Consider the following 23,059-nt stretch of genomic DNA (forward strand, 5'->3'; position numbering starts at 1 on the left):
GAGCCGCGCACGTCTGGAAATTTGTCGACGTATCGCGCGCACAACATCAGGAGAGCAAACACTAGAACGAGTAGGTGAGCGCGTCAGGGAGTCAGTGGACGCGGCAGTGGGGGGATGGATACGGTTGCGCGCGACGGTTAGGAATCGAGCGCAATAACGAAGTCGTTGTGAAAAGCAAGGGGGCGATCGCATCAGCAATGGGGCAGACACATTGGCGGGTGAACAAGGTGGCCATGGCATGCATGTAGCGTATATCATCCAGTAGCAGTGACAGCCGCGCGCCCTTCCATCTCCCCCCGCTGTAGCAAATCAGCGCGCATACGCCATTGTGAAGTGAAGCGGACACACCGATAGCCCTGTGCATCAGTCGCATAATGTGATCGGCGCCGCGTCTATGTCAATATATTCGTCCGTCACCGGGCCCTCAATTGAGGTCTGGGAAGCGAACTCGGTCAAAGTCGCGTCGCAGCTGATCGCCGAGCACCCGAGCCTCGAGTCGGGAAAGTTGTGCAGAATGGTGATCCCCTCCGTGCGCCGCATAATCGGTGGAACGTGGTTGATATACGCCGCCGATTCCTCTGAACTGATATTGCTAAGAGTAGGATTTAGGATGGGGGTCGAAGGAGTGTTGGTCACTTTGAGAATTGAGGTGGTTGTCGCTAGCCACAGACGTCACTCCCTGAAGTACGTCCATCGGCGTCTCGGGCGACCCTCCAACGTCAATTCCCGCTCTCGAGACGAAGCAAGTCGTCGACTACGGTTCCGAGACTCTTGACGACGTCTTCAACGCGGAGACGCGTCGTGGGAGGGTCGGCACCACGTAGCCTCATCGTTGGAGTCGGGAATTCGACCAATCTTCGAAGCTTCAAGTCATAGCTGGCGACGATCGTGGATTCGTCAGGCAACGATATAGCATCTGTGAAGTTGAGATATTGGCGGGCAAGGTCTGAGCCTTGACCAGTTTACGCGGCGCACTATCAATCAGATTGCAGACGTAGGTCATGTTGACGGCTTCCTTGGCTGCGGCCACACGTCTGAGAGCGAGGTGGCGGGTGAACTCGGCTAGGTAGCATTTAGTCGCCATGGAGTCATAGTAGCCGGCAGAGGCGACATACTGAGAACCGGCTCGTATGTATTGCCAGGATGGCTAAGCACATAGCTGGTTGCAAAGTTGAGCCCCTGGACGGGCTCAAGTTTTGATACACATAGCTTCGCTCATGCGTAGCCCGAACCGTTAGCCCGGAAACGCCAGCTCCAGTATCGCTACCTGCGAGATCGACGAAAGTTGATCTCACAGGACGGCGCGTGCCGGCTAGGGGAAGTGGGGCGAAATCGCCTCGAGGATCCGACCCCTTTGGACTGCGTCGGAGTACCATGACTTAAACGGGAGCAGACGACGGGGAGCAGTGATGATCACAGAGGGCCAAGCGGTTCGCGGCGCGCCGCCAGAGTACCTGGTCTGGGTGAACTCCTCGATCGCCTGCGTGCTGGTAACGTCGCTCGAGAGGGTACCGCTCTCCTTGGGGGCTTCGTACGACATGACATCCACGCTGGGCAGGAAAGGTACCCCGAGTACAACGTCGGGGATGGGGTTGGTGGTCGGTGGACTGGATCATCCCCACGCAGTACAAGCCTGCGGTGGACGAGGAGGTCGAGATATCAAGAATGTGGAGAGGGATCTTGGTGCGATCGCCATGTTGTCCGACATCGTGCGAGGAACGTAGTCTACATTGCGACGACCTCACTCACACGTTCCGTCATGCGCAGCCGAGATCCAGAAGGCAGCAGATATTTCGCTTGACCGGAGGGGTCGTAGTTGTCGTTTGTGACGAGGTCGCTGAACCCGACCTTGCTCGGGTCGGGCACGAGATTTGAAGGGTGAACGCCGACACTAAGAACGGAAGAGACGTCATCGAAGCCAGGATGCCTAAGAGAGCGGGAGGAGAACGGCGCGGATGGCACGCTGGCGGAAGACGCCATACCGAAGAGGTTGGCGGCGAGGGCGTTGCCATCGTCAGTGGCGATACTGAAGTAGATGGACGAAACGGAGGCGAGGGCGAGCCCGAGGATGCCGCTAGTAGAGAAGTTCGAGCGGTTCGTCGTCTAGGGACGAGACAGCACCTGCACGGCACGGAGAGACGGTAGCACGAAGGGCGGGGCGGAAGACGGGGGCGAGACGACCGGGCGCAGGGGTGAGGTGGGCAAACAATCGGCTTCTTTGACGCGATGCGCGATCAACAAGTACGCACCTAGCGGCCCGTTTGTGATGCAGTATTCACCAAGCGAAACGGCGTCCCATACTGAATCTCGGAGGTAGGATAGCGCAAAGGAGGCATGACGACTTTGAGCGGAACGTGGACGCAATCCACTGCACTCAATCAGTAACGAACGAATAGGCAGACACGTAAGCTACGCACTCGAGTCAGCGGAGCTGGTGTCCACTTGGAGGGAGAGGTTTTGGCAGCCACCGTCGACGAGGACAGGGAGAGTGTAGACGCTACAGGACGTTCAGCTTACGGACCCGCATACGATACACCACATAACGCGCATTCCGCCCGGCTTGTGTTTCCTAGATTCTCGCTCCTTGACATCGACCGGGTGCTGGTAAAGCCAGTGGCGCGACGTCAAGAACAGATCCTCGCTACTGATACACCGACTCGGTGAGGAGCTACAACGGTAGCACTCTTGCCACCCCTCTCGATCCACGATCGTCTCCCGCTCCGCTCCCTTTCATGAGCGGGTCTTCGCGCGCGACGTGACAGCGGGAGGAACGCGCATCGGGCGATCTGCTGCTGAGGTCGTCCAAGTCGTTGCCGTTGGCTGTATCCGAGATGCAGCGAGTTAACGGAGCGGGCCGCGTAGACTGAGATGATGACAGGAAGGAGCGACGCGGGGTGAATAGACGTAGGTTGTTGGCGGTCATACGCTCTGGAGCAGACGCGCGTGCGAAGCAACGTACGGGCGGGACCCATGAACGAGAAATCGGAAAACAGACATGCAGGCAAATGAGTGAACGAGCGCACAGGTAAGCAAATTCGAGCGAACCTCGGAGAACGTGCGCGCGCGAGTATAAGCGTAACCTGGGTAACCCGTCTGCACGCGACCGGGCGATCGCATATAGTGACTGACTAATGAACGAGTGGATCAGTGAACGTGAGGTAGATACACGCTATCAATGGCGTACCTTCAATAATATTCCGGGCACTCCTCGCCCCACCTCCGTCTACGTTGTCCTTGCCTCCTCCTCCCTCCGAGTCTGCATCTGACGCGCTATGGGCAGCCCAATTGTGCCGGAGTGGACTCACACATATAATTCGCAAGTCCACGAATAGCTGCAGTGAGGAAAACAGCAGGAGACATAGCGCAGCGGATGGTCGAAGAAGGGAGGACGAGAAGGAAACCCACCTGGGCGAATAAACGCTCAGGGAAACGCGAAGCGCCCACTTCTCAGACAGAGTTTAATAAAGTCTTGCGTGAGTTTGATAACTGATCGTACGTTAGAGGTAAGTACTCTGAAAGTGACTACGGTCCTTGAATAAGCCAAGCCTGCGATTGAATATTGAATAGTCAGCCAACGGAGCGATCAGCCCCGTCTAAACCAATGGGACGTGCTTCCTCCATGGCTTTCTACGCCACGAAACCAAATTGCACTCAATGTTCTTTCTCGGTAGCAAGTGTAGACTGGCAACCGGGTTCCGTGAGCACGCGGGTGGCTCTCCGAGATGCTGTCCACAGAAAGTTTGCAGAATGCATCGTCTAACGGGTGAGCAATGAGCACTATAGTGACTTCGCTAGTTGTCTGAGCTAAGCTTACTACATAATGATGCAACTACGAAACGCCGGAGGCAGCGATGAACATATAAGAACGCTGCGATGCCCTCGACTGGTGTCCTGCTGCTACCTGATCAACACGCTCACCGGCCATGTCGTTTCTAGTAGCGCTCCTGGGAATCATCCCTTACGACCTATTCGTTCCTTCCCAAACCGCTCCGCCGGTCCCATCGTGAGTGTGTCATGTATATTGCGTCTCCGTCGCCTCCGTGTTTGATCGTGTTGCCTGACAACAGCGGGGTCACTCTCTACTTCGCTTCCGAGGTACACGATTTCCGGAAGATTACTGACCTGAACTACAACCTTGCTGAGGCGGCACCGACCTCTATGCTTGTTGCAAAGCTTTCTGGCGGGAATTGTGAGTTGTCTCCTGATGACAAGCCAGACACAGCTCGATATCTTACAGATGCTATAATCCTATCGCCAACGGCGTTGCCCGTTGATCGATTCGACCCACCATAGATCATCCTCTCGAAAAATGTATCATTTCACGCTGACAAGGTGAGCCCTTCGTACCTGATTTCCGAACCACAGTGATTCCTGATCTGCGACTCGACAGGCAGCACTCACAGTGCATTGGTGGCACATCATCGACGGCGAGTTACAGTCGTATCACGTCAAGCTGCGGAGTAAACAAAATTTCGGGACGTTTGTCCAGCGCTTCGAGCGGAACAGGACCGAGGGCTCGCCTGAAACCAAAGATGATGGGTTTATGGAAGATGAAATCGCGGACCTATACGGCAACTTCCGCGCCTGCATCGAGTATGGCGCGTTCGATGAAATACTAACACATGCATGGAATATAGTTCATGACACTCACAGGCGCATGTGGGCCACCATCGTTGGTTATGTGCTTATGTACGTGTTGTCCATGGCGTGGAAGGCTTTTGCGGTGAAAGATATACACGACTGGGAGTAGAGGAGGAATTAGGATTTGATCGTTTGTAATACAATAGTCGTCGCTATTATGCGCCTTCATCGCTTCGCCAAGGAGAGTATATCTTTTTGGTCAGCAACGGAGACTATGCTTCGCCGCTACAATACCGGAGAGTGAAGGACACATCGGAAATAGAAAGTACGACCCTATAGCCGGTGCGGAGCGCACTACCCCGGAACCATAAGTACGACCTGGCGTGACAGACCTGTCACACAGGTGATCACACCGCGTGCAGGTCGTCATCTCCCCCAGCACCCTGAGGCTGTCGTCGTGTCGTCCTACCACAAACGAGGTTCGTTCATCGGCCCGACCCGTCTACGTACGAGAGGCTGCGGAAGAGGACGTGTGACGAGCTGTATCGGGAACAGGTCCGTGTCCCAGATTGAGATGACCGATGTGCTTGGCTTACATGGCTTAGTGTAACAGGCCGACAATCCGCTGTCCGTGTGCTGCATATATGATGGTCCTCCGTATGCTAATGGGCATCTATACATGAGTACGTGGTAATGGTAATCAAACGTATGAAATGAAGCACACCCTCACCTCACGCATGTTCGGCCATGCACTCAACACGATATTGAAGGACATCATTAACCGATATATATCACGTCTTGTTGGGCCATCGCGTACAGTGCGCTCTAACTGACTATACACTCATTGTCGTTACATTCCAGGCCGGGACTGTCATGGCCTCCCCATCGAAAACAAGGTGCTGAAGAAGCTGAAAGTAAGCGCATTACAGGGTTGGCCATATCTCGTGCTGACCGGTCGTAAAAAGTTGCGGAGGATCTGACGCCGCAAACTATACGGGCGGAAGCAGAGGCATTTGCTAAGGAGGAGGTTGCCAGGCAGCGGGATCAGTTCCGTCAGTTTGGCATCATGGCGGACTGGTCGTCAGAATCGACGTATCGCACACTGGGTAGATGTTACATTGGTGGGACGTTGTGGGACGTCTCACGGAGACTCAGATCACGAATTTGAATGTCGTCAAGACCATGGTTAAGAGAGGTTAGTTTAAAGTTACAAGTCGCTTTCATATGCACGTGCTGCTTAATTTTAACTAGGACTCATTTACAGGCAGCTTCGTCCGGTTTACTACACCGCCAAAATTTGCTCAGCTCAGCGCTGAGCGCTGAGGTTGGAGTTAGCCAGGTCGGCGGCGCAGGACGCGCGCGTCAGATCGTGCGAGGAGGCAGTCTGACCGCGGTCATTGTCAAATCGACTATTAATATTCACCGTTCTCGCGCATAGCACTGGCAGAAGGCGAATTAACGTACATCGAAAAGCATACCTCCCACACAGTCTATGTTGCCGCAAGTTCGGGCTGGACCCAGATAGCCCGAATATGAGCACGGATCTGAAAGCTCTCGTCAATGGCTAGCCATCATGGTGCCCTCGCCAGCGTGATCATCGACTCGCTCGCCTACCTCTCCCTCCTCGGCGTCTTGCTCATCACGTTCCGACGCTATCACACCCACAAGTCCGCCGAGGTCGCCGCCGCCGTCGCACATGCTAAAAGTGCTCGGCGCCGCCCCGCGGACGAGGACGGGGACGACCCTCCGCCCGGTTCGCCTATCAGTCCGCACGGGGGCATGACGCAGGTTGGAGGCCCCGCTAGCGTACGGGCTGCTGCTGGTGATGAAGCCGTCTCAGGGGTGGCGACGCGAGCTCGTCGGGCTGATAGGAGGAATGGTTCCGGACCGCTTTCCAGGTTCAGCGAGCAGAGCGCGCTGGCAGACCTCACATTGGGTTCATCGAACTACTACGCTGACGCATTCGCCAGTGCTGCCTCTGCGGACGAACAAGAACGCGGGCGTATGCTGCATATCTTTCCGCTACGGAACTTCATAGTGGACTGCATACAGATACGAGTGACGCGGGCGCGCCTGAGGGGCGGTTGGACTCCCGCTGGGTGGCCACAGTTGCGGGCAGCGTGGGCGCAGCCGGGATGCGCTACCTGCAGTCGTCTGCCAGCCGATTGCGAGTCGCTGAACATCAAGACGCTCGCGCCGGGCGAGACGACTGCATGAATCGCGAGGGACGCAGGGCAAGGACGACGAGGGCATTGAGAGGGCGAGAGGAGAATGCAGCGAAAGGGAGAGAGAAGGGTATAGTGCGAACTGACAGAACGGGCGTGAAGGCTCGAACTTGGAAGGTACGCCTCCACTGTACGCACTTCTCTCGTGGCCACTCTTGCCAGTGCTCTCTTCAACAGGCGATTGACGAATGGGAGGCCCCCGATTTCCCTGGTGTTCAAGGAGGCGGCTCTTCCGTGACGGTGGTCGAAAACGCCCTTGTGCTTGACTCGACGGAGATGGCGGGGCAGTACCCCCGGAGCGCGTCGTCCATGGACCACGTCCGGGGCACATCGCCCTATGTACCGACACACAAAGCCCAGTGTGCACGGGCAGGGCATATGCAGCGCAATGCGCCCGCGCTGCCCGTACATCCAGGGCGCACCAAGGGGTGGGAGGGGTTCTCTGGTGATGGATCGGATCAGCACCTCGGAGAAACGGTCAGAGGCGCGCGGCGAGCAGACAAACTCACTGAGTACGTAGTCTCGGCGGCGTCGGACTCGCCTCCGAATTGGGGCTCGTCCAAGGATGATCCACTCACTGTCTAAGTCGAAAGCGGCGGGGGATGCCCGCACGACGGCAAGTCCGGATGCTACCCACTGACGGCGACGAGGTGAGTGTGCGAGTCTTGCGTCGATGAATGGCAGCGCTGACGTCCCTCTAAAGTTGGACACTCCCAGGTCCTCATGAGACAGCTGCGGCGCGAATGAGCGGACGCCCAAGGCACATCGCTTACGTCCGGACACGTCCCTACACCCACGCCGCCGGTACATCTCCGGGTCGTCTTCCGCACACGTCGTCCTTAGACGACCTTCAAGCAGTGTCCGGCCACCAACGTACCGCGGGACGCCAGCGAGTCGCATGGCGGACGCGCGACGCCTTCGTCTCCGTCGCATAGAACACTGCCTTGTTACAGCATGCCCGCCGCATACGGCTAGTACATTACAATGACACAGAGATAAGTAGACAACCTCGTACATCTCAGTTGACCTACAGTTGATTGTAGTTGGTTCAGCATAGTAGACAGGCCTGATATTCCGTGTATACAGTAGGATATACAAATAATATCTCTTTCCGTCTCCGACTCTGATCCTCGCCTTGTTTAAGTGATATCCTGTCGAGATTTGCCAGTCGGCGACACTGTTTCAGTTGGCGAGCTGCCGAAAGCGGAGACGCTATGCAAAGTGAGCCTTCAGATGTTGGCTGGACTGTCCGACGCCGACATTGTGGACTGTGGCGCTGCCGCTACCATCTCTGTCAGGCATACCAGCAGCTTGGCGGGGCATCTAGTGAGTAGAATAGTCGACATCAATCACCAGTGTGGAACATACACAAGTATACCTGGACTCACGTCGTACTCAACATGATCATCGACACCGGCCAACTGCCTCTTGACGCTGTCGACAAGCGCTGATAATCCTGATTCTATAGCGACCAGGTGGTGCGTCCCAGCACTGGCGCGCAATTCTTCCATGTCGCTGCGATATTTGGCAAGATCGGCTGCAATCTCATTGCGGATCACACCTAGCCCGGCCAATGTGCCGCGAAGTTCATCGACCTCGGTTCTGAGTTTGCGAGCATCGCCAGCCAGGGTTTGCACCTGGGCCTCCTCCCAAGTAGGGCTGCAGAGACGAGGTCGCCCCTGCTTCAGGCCGTCAGTCTCGACATCATCGAGTGAGACATCATCGTCCGAATGTGAGCATGATTCAGCCTTTGAGGCGACGGTAGGAGTACGCGGCAGGGCACGCATGCGGGGCTGGCGTGCACGGATGTGAATGTCTGCGACTTTCTTCGCCGCTACCACCGCATTCTTGCGCTTTGCGAGGTTGGCCACGCGTTTCTTGCGGGACGGACCAGACGGCACGCGGGTCATAGAGCTAGTAGTCTTCCCACCATCAGGCTCAACACCAACCACTCCGGCCTTGAGAGTGTGGTCGTGTGTGTACGTGCCAACAAGGTCCTTACCAACGGTGACCAGGTTGTTGATGATGTATGCCTGGTGCTCGAGAGTGAGCACAACGTCAGCGGTGGCGAAAGATGACCACCTTCACCTTCACAGAGCAGTTGGATCTCCGGCCATCTGCGCAGAAGTCGCACTGCTGACGCCGCCCGGAGACCGTGCACATGGACGGCGCGACCACGTTGGGGTCGTTTCCGTCCTTCGCTGCCAGCTTCTTGGCCCGCGTATCAATGCGCTTGCAGCGATCACACTTGTAATCACCGCGGAACTAACGTAGAATTGTGTGAACGGCAACACACAAGTGTAGATGCGTGGTATGCTTACCTCAATTCTCACCTCTCGCCGCATCTTCGCCCGTTTTGGCTCCTCGACATCGCTTTCATCTAACTCATCCACGTCGTCATCCATGACGTCGCTTTCTCCCTCCTCCTCTATTGCCTTCGCCGTCTTTGTCTCTTTCTCCGCATCGTGGTCATTAGATTTTGCCGATGAGCGAGGCGCATCCTGCTGGGCTTCTCCAGGGGAAGCGTTATGCATCACGATGTCACCGTCGTCGATCTGCGCCACGATCTGCGGGAGCTCAGTCGTCGGTACGGCTGTGCCACACGTCGGGAACGATAATGTGAGAGGCTGAAACTCTATTTGTGAGTTGTGGGCACGCACCCGCCAGTCTGTCATTGACTGCGCGACACGGTGAGTACAGAGAAGAGTGAGGATGTGAATAGGTGACTTACGGAGCCAGCACTGCAAGAGGTCGGGTGGCAACGCGTTCGTCGCTTCGTGTACGAGCACGGGCATGCGGCCCTCACGACTTCGTATCGTGTCTTGGAGGGGTTCTTCCCCTGACCCACCAGCTAGCAGGGTACTTGAGTACCATTTGAGGACCGTGAAGAGTGCTTCAGGTATCAGCGAGGTTTCAGCCTTGCTCAGTGACACGACCCAGTTCCGAGTCTGCGGGGATGTGCAGTCGCACCATGTACGACAGCGCGATAAGAAGGTGAGTGCTTACCAGGATGTGGGTGCACAGGATCTCCTCGACTGCCTGCAATGTCCACGGACCATCTAGGATAGCCTCGATGAGAGCGGAGAGTCGCCGGGCGACGCCCGCAGTCCACTTCCTTGGTGGCGAGTCGGTGAACATACGGCCTGTGACACGACCTGCCACTTGATTGAAGTTCTCACTCGTGCTAGTGACAGCGCTGCGGAATGCGACGTAGTCGAAAGATCCAACCATGATGTTGCAGTGACAGCGAACAGTAACTAAGAGACGGTGAGGTATTGACTGAGCGCGAGTCAAGTCCGAGTCCGTCAAGTCTCAAGAGCGCTCAAGTCTCGCGGTCATTTTAAGCGTTCACTCTCACCGCTGTGCCATTATATCGGAGATCACTGATCGGTACCTCGCTACTATATCGGACGGGTCTCTGATCAGTGCATCACCGGTTCCGAGTCGCCGACGTACCTGATCAGTATCTCTACGCATACGGCGCTCGAACGTCACGGTGGTGGATCATGATCAATGGAATCCCCTCTTTGCGTAGGTGGTACATAGCTGGAATGCCCAAATGGATCCTCCTCCCCCTCCTCCTCCGCCTTATTCCGCTCCCCGGTGATCAGTCTGAGTGCGACAATCATCATATAGCGCCAGTACCTCTTTATCCCCGGGCCTCTTCCTCGTATTCTTGGCCGCACTTTGTACGTGCCATCATGGCGGCGGCCGCGGGTAGCGCTACTGAGTGATGTCGAGATTATAACTTGCGAGGTATGTGCCCTGTGATATCCCTTCACGACGGCTTGAGCTCAAGAGTCTCGATGCTGCTTACATTGGTTGTTTGTTGTGTCGACGAAGCGGTAGACAATTAAATATACCAAGTGGAGCTGCGGACAAAGCGCGAAGAGCTTCCGGACCCTCGTGGGCTACTGCCTAAGGAGGGCAGCAAAGAAGCAAAGCCAAACGCTTCTGGTGCACTTGAAGTGCATCGTTCTTGGTGTCCTGACTATGTATTTGGTGAATATTGCTCTCGGCGGCGCATGATAGGTTAGTCGTCGTATGTGCTTTTTCAACAACTAATGGATACTGACGCCTTGATTTTCTGACAATCTACGGACATGTACGCAGGTCCTGGCTAACCACTATGTCGCCACGACGAACCCGCACTGGCTCAGTTGCCCCGCCTTCCGCCAAGCACGTCTGGCTACCAACCCCCGCGCGAGCCGACTTACGAGTGAGCACGCACATTGTGAATCGGACGCAGACGCACGCTGACCATCGGGAATAGGCCGGCGCCCGCCTCGTGACCACCGTCCGCCTATCGACGACCCCCGTCCCTACATGTTGTCCCGGAGACTCGACGGGATCTTGCGGTGAATATCCATAACCCGACAGCCTGCGCTCTTGCCTGCTGCCATGACCACGACGCCGCGTAAGTACTCGATAGGTCCGGAGTATTGCAAGGCCTCCCCATGACGCAGTAATTGAGTAAGTATTTGGTCGAAATCGGTACCGCGCGAACACTCATCACTGCACGACCACAAACTCGTCCTGAGCGGCGTCCGTGGCAACCGACAGACCATGATGTGTTAGAGGTGCCACAGTATTCGTGAGTGAGTTGTCATATCCCAAGCGCGTTCAGGGTGCTCACCGCACGCGTCGTATACAGCCGATGCCAACCATCGACCTAGGTTCCAATCACGCCCAACGCTCACTGTCCGACTTTTTGAAGCTGGATTGCGCTGCGTCGTGACCACGCTGCGTGAGGTTGCGAGGGCGCGGCTGGTTCGGACTTCACCCAATGGTGCGCGCCACGGCCCGAATCGAAAACACGCGCTGACCACTTATCCTCCCCGCCGACCCCGCGAGATGTACAGTCCTAGTCATCCCCCATCCGTCTCGCAGCATTTCTAGCGCGTGGTGGGCCCTGCCGCTCGGCCTATACAACGCCAACCACACCGCCAACCACACCACCAACTCCTTCGCCCCGTCTTCCACGTCGTATGCAATTCTCCGTTGACCTCGTCATGCCCCACAATTTGCTCACCACTTTGCCCTCTCAAGTTTTCTTGCCCAGGCCATTGATGCGAGTGCATTTCTCCGCTGAGGGGCCCTTTGCTACTGCATTCCCTGTAGGCCTTTTTGCGGCCTATGTTACGCCAAGGTGCCGGACTTCAGGGAGTCTACCGTCTCCAGCCAGCCGGCTTTTGTCAGCGGCCGACAGTCGATCCGCCTTGAGGAGGAATGGGACTGCGTGAGTCAAACAGCTACTTTACCCTTCGTTGGACTGCATCCCTGCGAGCGGGGGCGATACTTTATGCTCATGTTGCGCTAGTTGCAATCACTGTCTGTTGCTTCGCCAGCACGGGACAAAACAGATGTCGCTTGACCCTGCTGGGTCACGAAGTGAACGTCGAGTCGATTGAAGTGCGGCGTGCGCTTCTCGCTCAACTGAGTCAACAGTGTGCGACGTGGCGAGGTGAGTCATGTGACAGATCTCACTCAGGGCAGGCATACTTACGACTTGTCTGACTTCGTTTCGCGCTGCAGAGCTCCTTGCTTAGCGATGCAATGACTCACTCGACTGTTTATGCCCACGACCGTTCGCACTCATCGGTCGCTCCGCGATGTACCCGACGATGCTTTCCAAGTTCACCCTGCGGCGTCGAGCGGCAGAAACATGTGATCCGCCCAAGGGAGGTCCAGCGGAGCCAGGAGGAAATCTGGGGAGCGGAGCGTGAAGGACGAGACGAGCGGGATGACGTTGCGAGAGATGAACAGACGGACGGACGCACTGTACCTCGAGGGGGCGCGTAGGGAATGGCGAGAGGGGCTGATGAAGGAGAAGGTGAGTAGTACGCGGGAGGATGAACCAGATTGGCATCGATGATCCGGGACGCGAGAGACTTGGGCAGGATGCCGCTGTCCAACTGCAAGATTTCCCGCTACCACCCATTCACCCCCGGCTTCGGCTATCGTCACTCGTATCACAGCCACTGAACAGCTTGCCGCCGTTACCATCCTGAGCTCCGACAAGACTAGTAAACGCACGACCAACAGGCTCACTATGGACCGACGGTGGCGACACGATCCACATTTACGGTCCCTTCTACGCTGAGGATGACACCCTCCTCGCTGCCTACCCTTCGCGCTCCGAGAGCCAGGACGCCATCAACTTTCGCGTTGTCGGCTGTGCTCGCACGTGTTCTGGTACCAAGTTGCTCGACATCAAGTCGAAGCCCTCCGACCCCACGCAGAGATTCACTTACGGCGAGGTGTCAATCGGCTACCTCAAGCCGAGCTCTGCACGAGCGAAAGAGCGATGAGCAGGAACCCGACCCCGAGGAATTCGCACCGCAAGGCCTACGTGCGCCCGCCATCGCTTACGAGGAGGTTGCGCGCGATGACTTTGAGGATGAGGGTAAGTAAAGGTTTCGAGGCCATCGGTCTCCTCGTACGGACAACAAGCCGACCGCTCGACGACGCCATCGCCCTCCGCGTCAAGATCAAGTGCTCACCGAAGACCAGCTCGCCATAGCGAAGGAGACCTGCCGTCGTCTCCGTCTTGGCGACCACATGCACCCAGTCAAGGTACTCAAGGACAATCCCGAGGCTTGTGGTAGACACGCGTCGCTCGACGGGACGATTCTCGACGCCGAAGGCTTCCCCGGCCGGTGTCTTCCCCGAGCACGAGTAAAATGATCGTCAAGTGTCCCCAGGGTCTCGTTCACTTGGTTGCCATGGCTGGTGATGGTGCTAATGACGCCCCTGCCCTGTCCGGTGCTAACATCAGTATCGCTGCCGTGTTACTCACACTTCCGACATCGTCTTGACGGAGCCTTCCACTATCGCGCATACCATCCGGGGTTCGTGCCTCATCTTCCAGTGCATGCGCAACCATTTCAGCGATTCCTGCGCCGTCACGTATCCGTCTCGCTGTCTGCTTTGCCATCCTGGCCATGTGTAGTTATGTCAATCAAAACTCGCCTCCGTGTAGGCCACCGCGCGCGATATACATGACAGTATTGATACAGTGTCACTTATGTAGCCTTGGTGCGAGTCAGTTTTCACTATGGCTCGCGGCATTAAATATTAATACGTCAAGCCAAGTGCATTGCGCAGTAACTAGGTGTCGTTTTGCAAGCCGTCTACACGGGAGATCGCGCCGGACCGGTTTGGCGCCGGTTTGCGGCAAGTTCGTACCGTAGGGGAAAGAGGAGAAGGGGATTCCGTCCAGTCACTGGCTTCCTGATTAGTAGGCGCAGATCCGCCCTCAGACATTCTCACTTGGATACGGAAGACACGGGCACGGCGCATTACAAGCACAAGGCCAGCGAGCGCGTGCAGACATGTCGGGACCGTCCAAGCTCGTTGAACAATGGGCGAACACTGTAAGAATGCAACACCCACTTGTGCTACGTTGAACTGACCGAGCCTCCATTCTGCTGCTTTTGATACCATTGCCACCTTCGCCGTGACGGCACTCGCGTGGAATGACCCTTTGTCTCAACACTTCAAAGGCCGAGGGCTACGCGTTCGGTTCGTCGATCCCTTCCTCATCCCTCGCCGATCGTCGCAATTATGAAGTGCCACAAACGCTCCAAGAAACCTTCACCGTTACCAATGGTTGTTAAGCCGAACATATTGAGGGACAAGATCCCGGTGGAGATTCTCGAAATGGTGCGTCATACCCCATCAACGTCTGCTATGCAGTCCTCCGACATCAAACATAGGTTCTCGGCGCCCTAGGCCCGACTGATTTACTGGCTGTGTCCCGATCCGAGACCTTCATGAGGTCTTTTCTTCTCGCTGCCCGAGCCTCACAGATTTGGGAGAACGCTCGGGCGAGGGTACCTGCTCTCCCTCCCCGTCCACCCTACTTGAACGAGATTAATTTTGCGTCTCTTTGTTTCGACGCTGATTGCGAGGGTTGCGGGGAACCGAACCTGGAACCGAGCAGGACGCTGTGGGAGCTTCGGCGGAGATACTGCAAAGATTGTCAGTCAACGCGGTGAGTCTTATGAGAAAGAACTGCAGCATCTGTGAGCTGACTTGAGTATGCTAGGACTATGCTCCTCAGATTCAATGTTCCTGAGGAGCGGGAGCTAAGATTGCGGTTGAACGCGACTTGGGTTGGTACTGTTTTACCGCGGTTACAAGGTAGTGTACACAAGCAACTGTCTCGGGGCGTCGTCTTACATTCACATAGGATCTCATCTGTACTTGCGATATGATGTGTACTGCTTACTCGGGGAGCTGCGTGGGGCTCCCGTAGGTAGTCTGGAGGAGCAGCGGGTGGTGGCGAAGTGGACACGGAGGGTCGCCACTATCAACGAGGTGGGTGTATCCACGCCTCTCACATGAATTATTCTCACATCGCTGCTCCATAGCACTCCGGCCGCTGCAGGTTTTGGCATGCGCGTTGGTGCAGAAACATTTTGGAGGGAAGGGTCAATGAGTACGTAGCGCCTCTGCATGAAGTTTGCCCAAAAACTCACGCATTATTGACAGTGTTGCACAGCATCTGGGACGACTCGGATATGGTGCTGAATTATTGCATCTTGGTTCATCCATGCATCAATTACGGAAGCACCCATTTGTTTGCATTGCGCGACCTCTCACGGCGTCCGGTATGTTGGTGTGATTCACTGCACATTCGTATAATGCTGAGATATGTAGAATGGAAACGCGAGGAACCGCGTATGCGCAATTGGATGGCACAGAGGAGCGAGGATCGCACCCGTTGGTCGAAACGAGAAACCTGCGTCAAGCGGCTGCGGGCGCTGGACGCCGCTACGGAGACCTTCCTTCTGAAGAATCACTCTGCTGTCGTCGTTCCCCTACCTCTGGATCTTGCCGGGTGCCTTGAGGTCGGCACTATCGTATCTTTGCACGCAGATGCGTCCGTGCCCATATCCGTATTTGCTGACAAGCTGCCTGGCCTTGTTGCGCAATGGCTCAATGAGGCTGAAGGTTCATTGCGAACGCTAACGAGGCCTTCGCCGCAACTATGCCCGCCGTCAACAGCCCGACGTTCAAACCGCCTAGCAGTACCCGATGTCCTTGACCTCGCCCGGACGTTGTTTCGCTGCCGACCTTGTCAAAAAGTTTTCCAGTCGCGCGAGGTACTCTCGCATCCCTGCCTCTACGGAACGGTTGCCGGCTGGGCTAGAACAGCAAACAATCGCCCCTTCTCGACCGGCAACATACCACACATCGAAGGGGACGTTTACGACGACGCCCGGCTTGTCCATTACCATGGTCGTCTGCCTTGGTCTGCTGCACTTTTAGATGATCAAGGCGACGCTGCGGAGATCATTATACGGTTGTGTAATAGAGACCCCGACCATGCGACGGCCGACGACCTCGACCGTTCTGTGGAGCGGCTTATCTGCGGGCCCTGCAGTCTCGAGACGCGGAGAGCCTTTGTCATGGATTGGCGTGCAGCGGTACGTAGCATTAAAGCTGCCAATGCACTTCATGCCTAACTTCGTCATCGCAGGCTGCACATGTAGCCTCAGTACATGCGTCACAGGTGCAGGACATCTTGATGCAAGCGCCCCTTCATCTGTCCGCACATGCAAGGGACGTTGAAATGTCGAGCGATCACAAGGTTCGGCGAGCGCACGAGCAGCTGAGCCGTGGCTGGGAATGCCTGTGCTGCCTGTACGGGCGACTGGAAACTCCGACGAAGGACGAAGCAGTGGAGCATGTAAGGCAGGAGTGCGTTTCATACCAATCATCGCGCGTTAGCCATCACATACTCATCATGTTTATAGGCATGACAAGCACGCCGTAGACGGCTGTGACATTCGTCGGCGCGGAGATGCACGGGGTCTTGAATGTGGACCGATCTTGTTGCTGGCCTCCTCCCTCAAGGCCAGTCAAGGGTTCGACGCTTTTGAAAGGCAGTGGATGGAGAGATACCCATTGCGCTACTCGTTTTGTGACCTCCGTCGAAATTTTATTCCGTGATCTCCGTTAGAGTTGATTCCGTTGAAGGTTAAGCGGCTTGTAGTGTATGGATGTTCTAATATCATGGCTTTGGTCTAATACACGTTGCCGAAGACTGAGCCACTCTGCTGTGTGGCACGCGTCTGGCGGCACGCATACCTCTTTCGTAGGCACCGCCTTGAACAGATCAAAGCCGCAGCCGTCCAACGGTGGAAGGAGTCGCCCCGTTTCGGAGCCCTTGCACGCATAGACCCTGAAATGCCGTTGAAGAAGTTCGGTAAGCTCGTCGCACCCCTCCCTCGTCGACACGCCAGCCTCCTCATTCAGCTCCGAACCGGACACGCACCGCTCAACTACCACCTCCATCGCATCCGCCGATCCGACACAGCGCGCTGTCCCGCATGCCGAGCCCACCGAAAGACCGTCCGACACTTCTTCCTCGAGTGCCCGGAATATGCTCCACAACGCGCATGGCTACGACGGCCGAGCACGATCTCTCAGGCACTTACTCTCGCAAGCCGACACCATCCGACCGCTTTCCCGCTATATACATGCCACCGGCCGTTTCGACCACATCTTCGGAGGACTTGACTTACCAAACACCGAGGACGATGAGTGACAACGATCTCCAATCCCACGCGCATCCTTGATACCCCACTGTAACAATTTGCACACGGACACTATACATAGTAAATGGACTCTACAACACGAACTAATCGAACTACTGTACATATGCTATAACCCCTTACAATAATCCATCCCAACCGGCGAAGTCGCCTCTCCGGAGGTGTACTGAGCCAATGATTAGCTAGACACCCTCGCATCAAACCCAAGTAGTATAGTACATGTATGTAGTCCGAGTCTACATAGGGCTTCGCCCTCAAATGACAATAAACGGGATTACCAACCAACCAACCTCACGGCGGAGTGTCTGGGACGACTGGCTACGTTTTGTACGCGCTCCCCAGGATGTTGTCGAACAGTTCCGCTCTGGGACATGGGGTACCATCTGTTCATCTCGGGCCGCCTGCGATGTGATTGCTGCCTACATGTACTGCCAAGACTCCATGAAGATCTCGCAGAGATGGCATGTCTGCCAGAGCGAGGGCATCATCGCTTGAATTTCCTGTCGCATCGTGAGGCTGTGGCATTATTGCACGTCGAGCTCGATCTGCGCCTCGTCGACAAGCTCGGGCGAGAGGCGGGGAAAGGAGCTGGCGGCGGGGACGGTCCGCGTCGGTGCCTAACACGCCTCGTTCAGCTCAAGTGTGCAGGGTCCTAATGAGGAATCCTGATGTGGATGAGATACTGCAGGGCGGAAGTAGGTCAGCCATAACAGGCAGAGTGACTGCACGGGATACAGTACCTCTGAGCGCGGTGTTTGGCTGAAGAATCTGGCTTCCCCTCGTATGCCCAAGGTGAGTGTCCCTGTGGGGAAGGTAATGGAACGGCCCTTGAAGTGATAACACTAATCGTACCGAGTGTATCGAGGATCTCAGGCTCCTCGTCGTCATGAGTGAGCAATGGCCCTGAAGGGGATGTGCCACTCGACCCGGATGACGGGGAGGTGTCCATGGCGGACTCCTCCCGTAGCAGGGGATGCGGCTCGTCAGAAACGGCTGCCCGGAGCGTCCGGAGCGCATCCTCCAATTTGTTACCGCGTTCTCGTAGGCGCTCGATCCTCTTGAGCAGTTTCTCCGCGTCCGCCAGCGCGAGGCTGCATAGTTTCGGTTGTCATCCTCAGTGACAAAGGAGCGGAACATTCGTACCGGCTCTCCTTGCGTCAACGAGCCTGTTGCACATGCCTGTTTAGACGTCACGACAGGCGGACGAACGGACACAGCATACGCACCCTCCGGACAGATGGCAGAACATCCTCTTTTCACGCAGGTTTCGCATGATACCTACTGCCCATGGGGACGTCAGGGAGTGAGCATTCACTTCAGTGGGCTTTCGGGCAAACCACACACATGGCAATTAAAGCTAATCTACTATACGTCTTGTCGCTCAGCTGCCTCAGCTGCGTGTTGTCTGGGTGGAGGAAGGTGCTGTAGGACTTTTCGACGGGGCGCGCATCCGACGCACGAGATTCCCGAGGGCGAGATGTCTTGGAAGGAGGAGGAGGAGCGCCTGCCAATGTGTTCCTCCCGATCCGCTTGCAAAGGTTGCCTAATCGGGCGCACAGGCGCCATGATGCACTTTGTACGCGGGTACAACTTGAAGTTCTTCCACCCGTCGTGCTATAAGTTATTGGCTCATCCGTAGTCTTTACCGCTTACCTGATTCCAGCTCTTTTAGCCACAGTATGCTTGACGTGTTCGCTGAACAAAGTTCGGCAAACTGAACCTCAGCGACGTGAACCTCGAGTTGAACCTTGTTCACGTGACGTCAACCTCCGCCCGTTTCGTGTCTCATTCTACCTTGTTCTCGCCACGTCGCTGTTCGCCGGTGGCACACTTTTTTTGCAGTGAAGAATACTGTCATACCTCTCGACATACGGAAGTCTCGGGTTCACCCCTCAAACACGTAAATGTGCTGAAATGCATGCCGTCTGTGGATCGTGCGACGTTCGACTTGGACACGCAGATGGATACCTCTCAGAGGTGCATATGATCATTGGCTGTGGTACGTTGTTCCATCACTCATCAAAGGCCCCGCAATAGCCCTGCTAACGCATGTTTGTTGCTGTATGAAACTATAGGACATCTCATCTGTGCCTTGTGTTTCCAAACCCTGAGTGGCCAGCATGGCGAGAACGCGGAAAACACAGTATGTGCAGTGTGCAACGCACCCGCCTTCCCTCAAACCTGTGCACGCATCTTTCTATCTGAATGCATGATTCCGGATGACTCGGATACAGTTCTGAAGGAACTCGTCAGCCGGTTCGTCATTTCTCTTTGTAGTCGATTCCCAGCTGATGCCAGTGGCACTGGCAGAGACACAGCCGTTATCCGCGGACGCGAGCAGGTCGAAAGCTCGCGGCGTCAATGCGCACTGCTTGAGCGAACACGCGGACTGCTTGAGAAGGAGCTCGACTTCAACGCCGATGTAGATTTTGCACTTCTCAAGCAGCTGTTGATCTTGAGCGAAAGCCGAGTCGCTGCGGAGACGAGCAGGCTTGCTCTTGCTACCGAGAAAGAGCGTTTAGTGGCGGAGAAAGCCAGGCTGGAAGAAGTGAGTGCATGGTCGTCTGGCGTCCGTCGACAACTTAATAAATGATCTCTGCGACAGGAGACCACTCGTGCCTGATCACTCTCCCACTGGTACAGGGAGGGCTGATCGCTCCGTTGGCTGAGTATCTAATCGCAGGCATGGCTAATCCAAGGACCGTCTCTAGTGCGCTGTATCATACATAGAATCCTGTGCGTGTCCGTGTTCTCGCTGCGTATGTATTTGAATTCGTCGGTACTCTGTACTCCTGGGATCGTCGACTTGATCACGGGCCTAGCGCCGGAGCGATGTAGTATTTGAATTTGTCAGTACTCTTGAACATAACTGGTTGCCGTAAGCACGCTCAAGTTGCCATAGCAACTCGTATGTCACCGTTTGAAACAACAGCCTTATGGCGCGTAGTCTCGGGCGTTGTTTTGAGTGCACCAGGCCGTATGCATATGGTAAGATCTGTTGTATTGAGATATTGCGACCGAGAGATTGCGACCGAAATGTTGCAACCGATGTGTTGTCCTCTGTTAGATGAGATCCGCCCATGATCGCCTTACGCCTCCATCCCCGCTTAAAAGCAAGATCCAAGGCAGCACGCCCGTCAACATGAATGCGCAGTGCCACTGATCATGACGTCTGTCAGGCTGTTCGAACGAGAGGGTACCACCCTAGTTGCTCCTCCCGACGGGCTATCCTTCGAGGCGTCCTCCAATGAGCTTCCGGAACGCTGGGAGGTAGGATTTCTTGTGGTGCCGACGCTTTACTGGCTCATAGTCATCACCTTCGCAGACCACCTATAGCAACCGGATAAGGTTCCCGCCAGTGGCGTCGCGAGCAACAACAGTAACACCCGAGTATGTCATTGCATCGAACCATCGCCGACGACCTTCTCACAGTTGTCTCAGAAACTACATACCAAGTACTGAAGGGGTTTTGCTGAGTGGCAACATGGGAGCTGATCCCACTCGCCATGCCTCGTCCTCTACTTCTGGTGTGTCACTTCTTCGCCCGCTATTCCTACATAACGCCTTAAAGCACGCCGCATCAGCGCCTGGTGATGACCCAGGTAGTGCTGCGCCTCTCACAGCAAACGTGCAGCCCATGAAATTTCCATTGGTACCAATCGCTTCCAGTAGCTGGCGCGTACAGATTGATGAGGAGGCGCGAGCATCTGTTGATAACTTCGGCAGGGCTGGTGCGTCCCTCACTCCAGGTCTGCACCCTGGCAAGAAGCTGTTACTGGAGCCTATCTCCGGCATCAGCTTTGGCGCACAGAATCACGACGTGCTTACCCCGTCGAGCGTAGCTCGTGAGCTGATTTCCTCTACAGCGTCGGTTGTTAGACTAACAGCAGTGTTATTTTCGTTGCTGGTAATACAGCTAGTCTGCAGCATGCTCAGCTCGATCGAACAGGGGAGGATGCGATCCCTTACCAACGAAGCATCGATGCTCGGTTTGCTCCTCTACCTCAGGCCGTGGACACGGTGGCCATACGCGGGGGTGCGGATATGGCTCCAAGCTCGATTGTCGATGCCGCGAACGCGTTCCCCACCACCCTTACCAAGAAATTGCCCCCTTCTATGCCCCATACCACTCGCAACTCCGATCATCGCTCGTTTGCAGAGGGCAATGCCCATTTCGCGAGCATGTCAGGGAACAGTGAATCCGTCGGTGCGTACATACAAGGTCAAAATTCGAAACCACGTACTAAGACGGACGCCGGTGCGTAGACTCTTACAGGCGCACGGTTCAAATTCGTACCCGTCCATTCCAGTTTGTGATCGAACCCGAGAACAAGATGCGCGCTACAAGTCGCGACAATCCATCCTCAATCGGTACAGAGCTCCACAAACCGAACGCTAGTGTGTCTGGCTCGACCGTTGTTGACCCGCCTTCTCAACCGTGGTCCGACGTTCAACTACGGTCCGACATAGGTATAGGGTTTTCCAGCACACTTGGTAACTTGCCAACTTCCTCGGGTCAGTCGGATGTCGAATGCGTGGATTGGAGTAACTATCGCAGGGTGAAAGCATTTCGAAGAGGCCAGCATGGGCATGGTCAAACAGTCTGGTACAAGCACTCCGGCTCTACACCTCTTCAAGAACCTCCTGTATCGTTGCACGCTGATCCCACAGATCTTTTTCTTCATGAAGACAAGTGTAAGGGCACCATTCGAGCGTGGATTCTCGGCGATAACGGGACATGGGCGCCAGTCGCAGAGGGATACGCCCATCCGAATCTCAAACAACGCCGTCTTCATATTCAACACTGTGGAGAACCGAGCTGGGTAACCCGTCAGACCTTCAACGGGTATGCTTACCTTCGGAAGAAGGGCTTCAAGGCACGATCAGGAGGAAAATCGTACACTCCTATCGCTTAAACCGGTACTATGTACATCAATATCCATGCCATCTTGCTCTGTATCTCAACGCATTCCCGTTTCCCACTACATACTCCAGATCGCTTTTAAGTGTTCTAGAACGGCGCCACCATCAGCCCAAACTGCACAAAGTCTGCGCAAGTCCATTCCTCCTTCCTAATTGGGTATCGTTGCTGGTGGCACCGTGACATCATGACACGATGCCGTCACGGTCTCTATACTCAACTCCTCTGAATGTCCCTCGTCACCGTGTGATGTTCAGTGCTCCTTGCGACAGATCAGACATACCTTCAGGTGATAAGAAAGGCACTAGGTTGTCGAGGGCATCGCATTACCAGTACGCTAGCCAAGATGGGCGACCGACTTCCAATGCCCTATGGGACCGAGGACAACAATGGAGGCCCAGTAAGTGGTACAATCGCGCACGCGCATGGCCTCCATCCAAAGCACGGTAGATGTGCCACTTAGTACGTCTTTCTCGCTTGCGGCTTTGTTTTCCTGGAGTCAAACTCATTCACCCTTGTATTATTGTAGGTAGGGATAGGGGAGTGCGCCGTTGGTATATCATCTTAAATCAGTTGGGCTCTTCCCTGATCCTCTCCTGTCAGGCTGACAGTCAGCGCAGATGAATGGCGATGAAGATGACAGACTGCCGATGTCGACAGTGGGCACAGGTGAGTTACGCACCGAAGTCCCTGTCTCTTGATATAACGGACGTGTATCGCAGTCGAGCATGATCCCGGAGTCGTCGCAGATACATTGCGGAACACCG

The 23,059-nt window shown here is 55.6% G+C and overlaps 7 protein-coding genes across 7 annotated transcripts; 4 read left to right on the forward strand and 3 right to left on the reverse strand.

Annotated features, from left to right (window-relative positions):
• Window positions 1–1,312: 1,312 nt before the first annotated feature.
• On the reverse strand, window positions 1,313–2,336 carry B0H18DRAFT_955926 (uncharacterized protein; the record flags this gene model as incomplete). Its single annotated transcript, XM_048042410.1, has 3 exons — window positions 1,313–1,607; window positions 1,730–2,103; window positions 2,280–2,336. 3 exons carry the CDS (start codon window positions 2,334–2,336, stop codon window positions 1,313–1,315), a joined length of 726 nt encoding a protein of 241 aa, XP_047891793.1.
• A 1,587-nt stretch (window positions 2,337–3,923) lies between these two features.
• B0H18DRAFT_955927 (uncharacterized protein) lies at window positions 3,924–5,897 on the forward strand (the record flags this gene model as incomplete). The annotated part of the gene is made up of 8 exons (XM_048042411.1): window positions 3,924–4,003; window positions 4,068–4,189; window positions 4,404–4,689; window positions 4,788–4,906; window positions 5,004–5,060; window positions 5,443–5,495; window positions 5,692–5,776; window positions 5,833–5,897. The coding sequence occupies 8 exons, from the start codon at window positions 3,924–3,926 to the stop codon at window positions 5,895–5,897; spliced, it is 867 nt and encodes a 288-aa protein (XP_047891794.1).
• A 244-nt stretch (window positions 5,898–6,141) lies between these two features.
• B0H18DRAFT_1120491 (uncharacterized protein) lies at window positions 6,142–7,391 on the forward strand (the record flags this gene model as incomplete). The annotated part of the gene is made up of 3 exons (XM_048034134.1): window positions 6,142–6,583; window positions 6,634–6,923; window positions 6,984–7,391. The coding sequence occupies 3 exons, from the start codon at window positions 6,142–6,144 to the stop codon at window positions 7,389–7,391; spliced, it is 1,140 nt and encodes a 379-aa protein (XP_047891795.1).
• A 627-nt stretch (window positions 7,392–8,018) lies between these two features.
• Window positions 8,019–10,037, reverse strand: B0H18DRAFT_1120492 (uncharacterized protein; the record flags this gene model as incomplete). Its single annotated transcript, XM_048034135.1, has 7 exons — window positions 8,019–8,129; window positions 8,195–8,839; window positions 8,895–9,071; window positions 9,128–9,399; window positions 9,467–9,484; window positions 9,538–9,754; window positions 9,813–10,037. The coding sequence occupies 7 exons, from the start codon at window positions 10,035–10,037 to the stop codon at window positions 8,019–8,021; spliced, it is 1,665 nt and encodes a 554-aa protein (XP_047891796.1).
• Window positions 10,038–12,707: 2,670 nt separating this feature from the next.
• On the forward strand, window positions 12,708–13,117 carry B0H18DRAFT_1120493 (uncharacterized protein; the record flags this gene model as incomplete). Its single annotated transcript, XM_048034136.1, has 2 exons — window positions 12,708–12,775; window positions 12,829–13,117. 2 exons carry the CDS (start codon window positions 12,708–12,710, stop codon window positions 13,115–13,117), a joined length of 357 nt encoding a protein of 118 aa, XP_047891797.1.
• A 4,906-nt stretch (window positions 13,118–18,023) lies between these two features.
• B0H18DRAFT_1120494 (uncharacterized protein) lies at window positions 18,024–18,937 on the reverse strand (the record flags this gene model as incomplete). Its single annotated transcript, XM_048034137.1, has 4 exons — window positions 18,024–18,053; window positions 18,112–18,173; window positions 18,224–18,462; window positions 18,831–18,937. The coding sequence occupies 4 exons, from the start codon at window positions 18,935–18,937 to the stop codon at window positions 18,024–18,026; spliced, it is 438 nt and encodes a 145-aa protein (XP_047891798.1).
• Window positions 18,938–20,536: 1,599 nt separating this feature from the next.
• On the forward strand, window positions 20,537–22,198 carry B0H18DRAFT_1120495 (uncharacterized protein; the record flags this gene model as incomplete). Its single annotated transcript, XM_048034138.1, has 7 exons — window positions 20,537–20,641; window positions 20,697–20,761; window positions 20,813–20,898; window positions 20,956–21,216; window positions 21,288–21,578; window positions 21,638–21,886; window positions 21,948–22,198. The coding sequence occupies 7 exons, from the start codon at window positions 20,537–20,539 to the stop codon at window positions 22,196–22,198; spliced, it is 1,308 nt and encodes a 435-aa protein (XP_047891799.1).
• Between the last annotated feature and the right edge of the window lie 861 nt (window positions 22,199–23,059).

The sequence above is a fragment of the Fomitopsis serialis genome (assembly GCF_022376445.1).
Source record: "Fomitopsis serialis strain Sig1Antser10 chromosome Unknown B0H18scaffold_48, whole genome shotgun sequence".
Lineage (NCBI taxonomy): Eukaryota > Fungi > Basidiomycota > Agaricomycetes > Polyporales > Fomitopsidaceae > Fomitopsis > Fomitopsis serialis.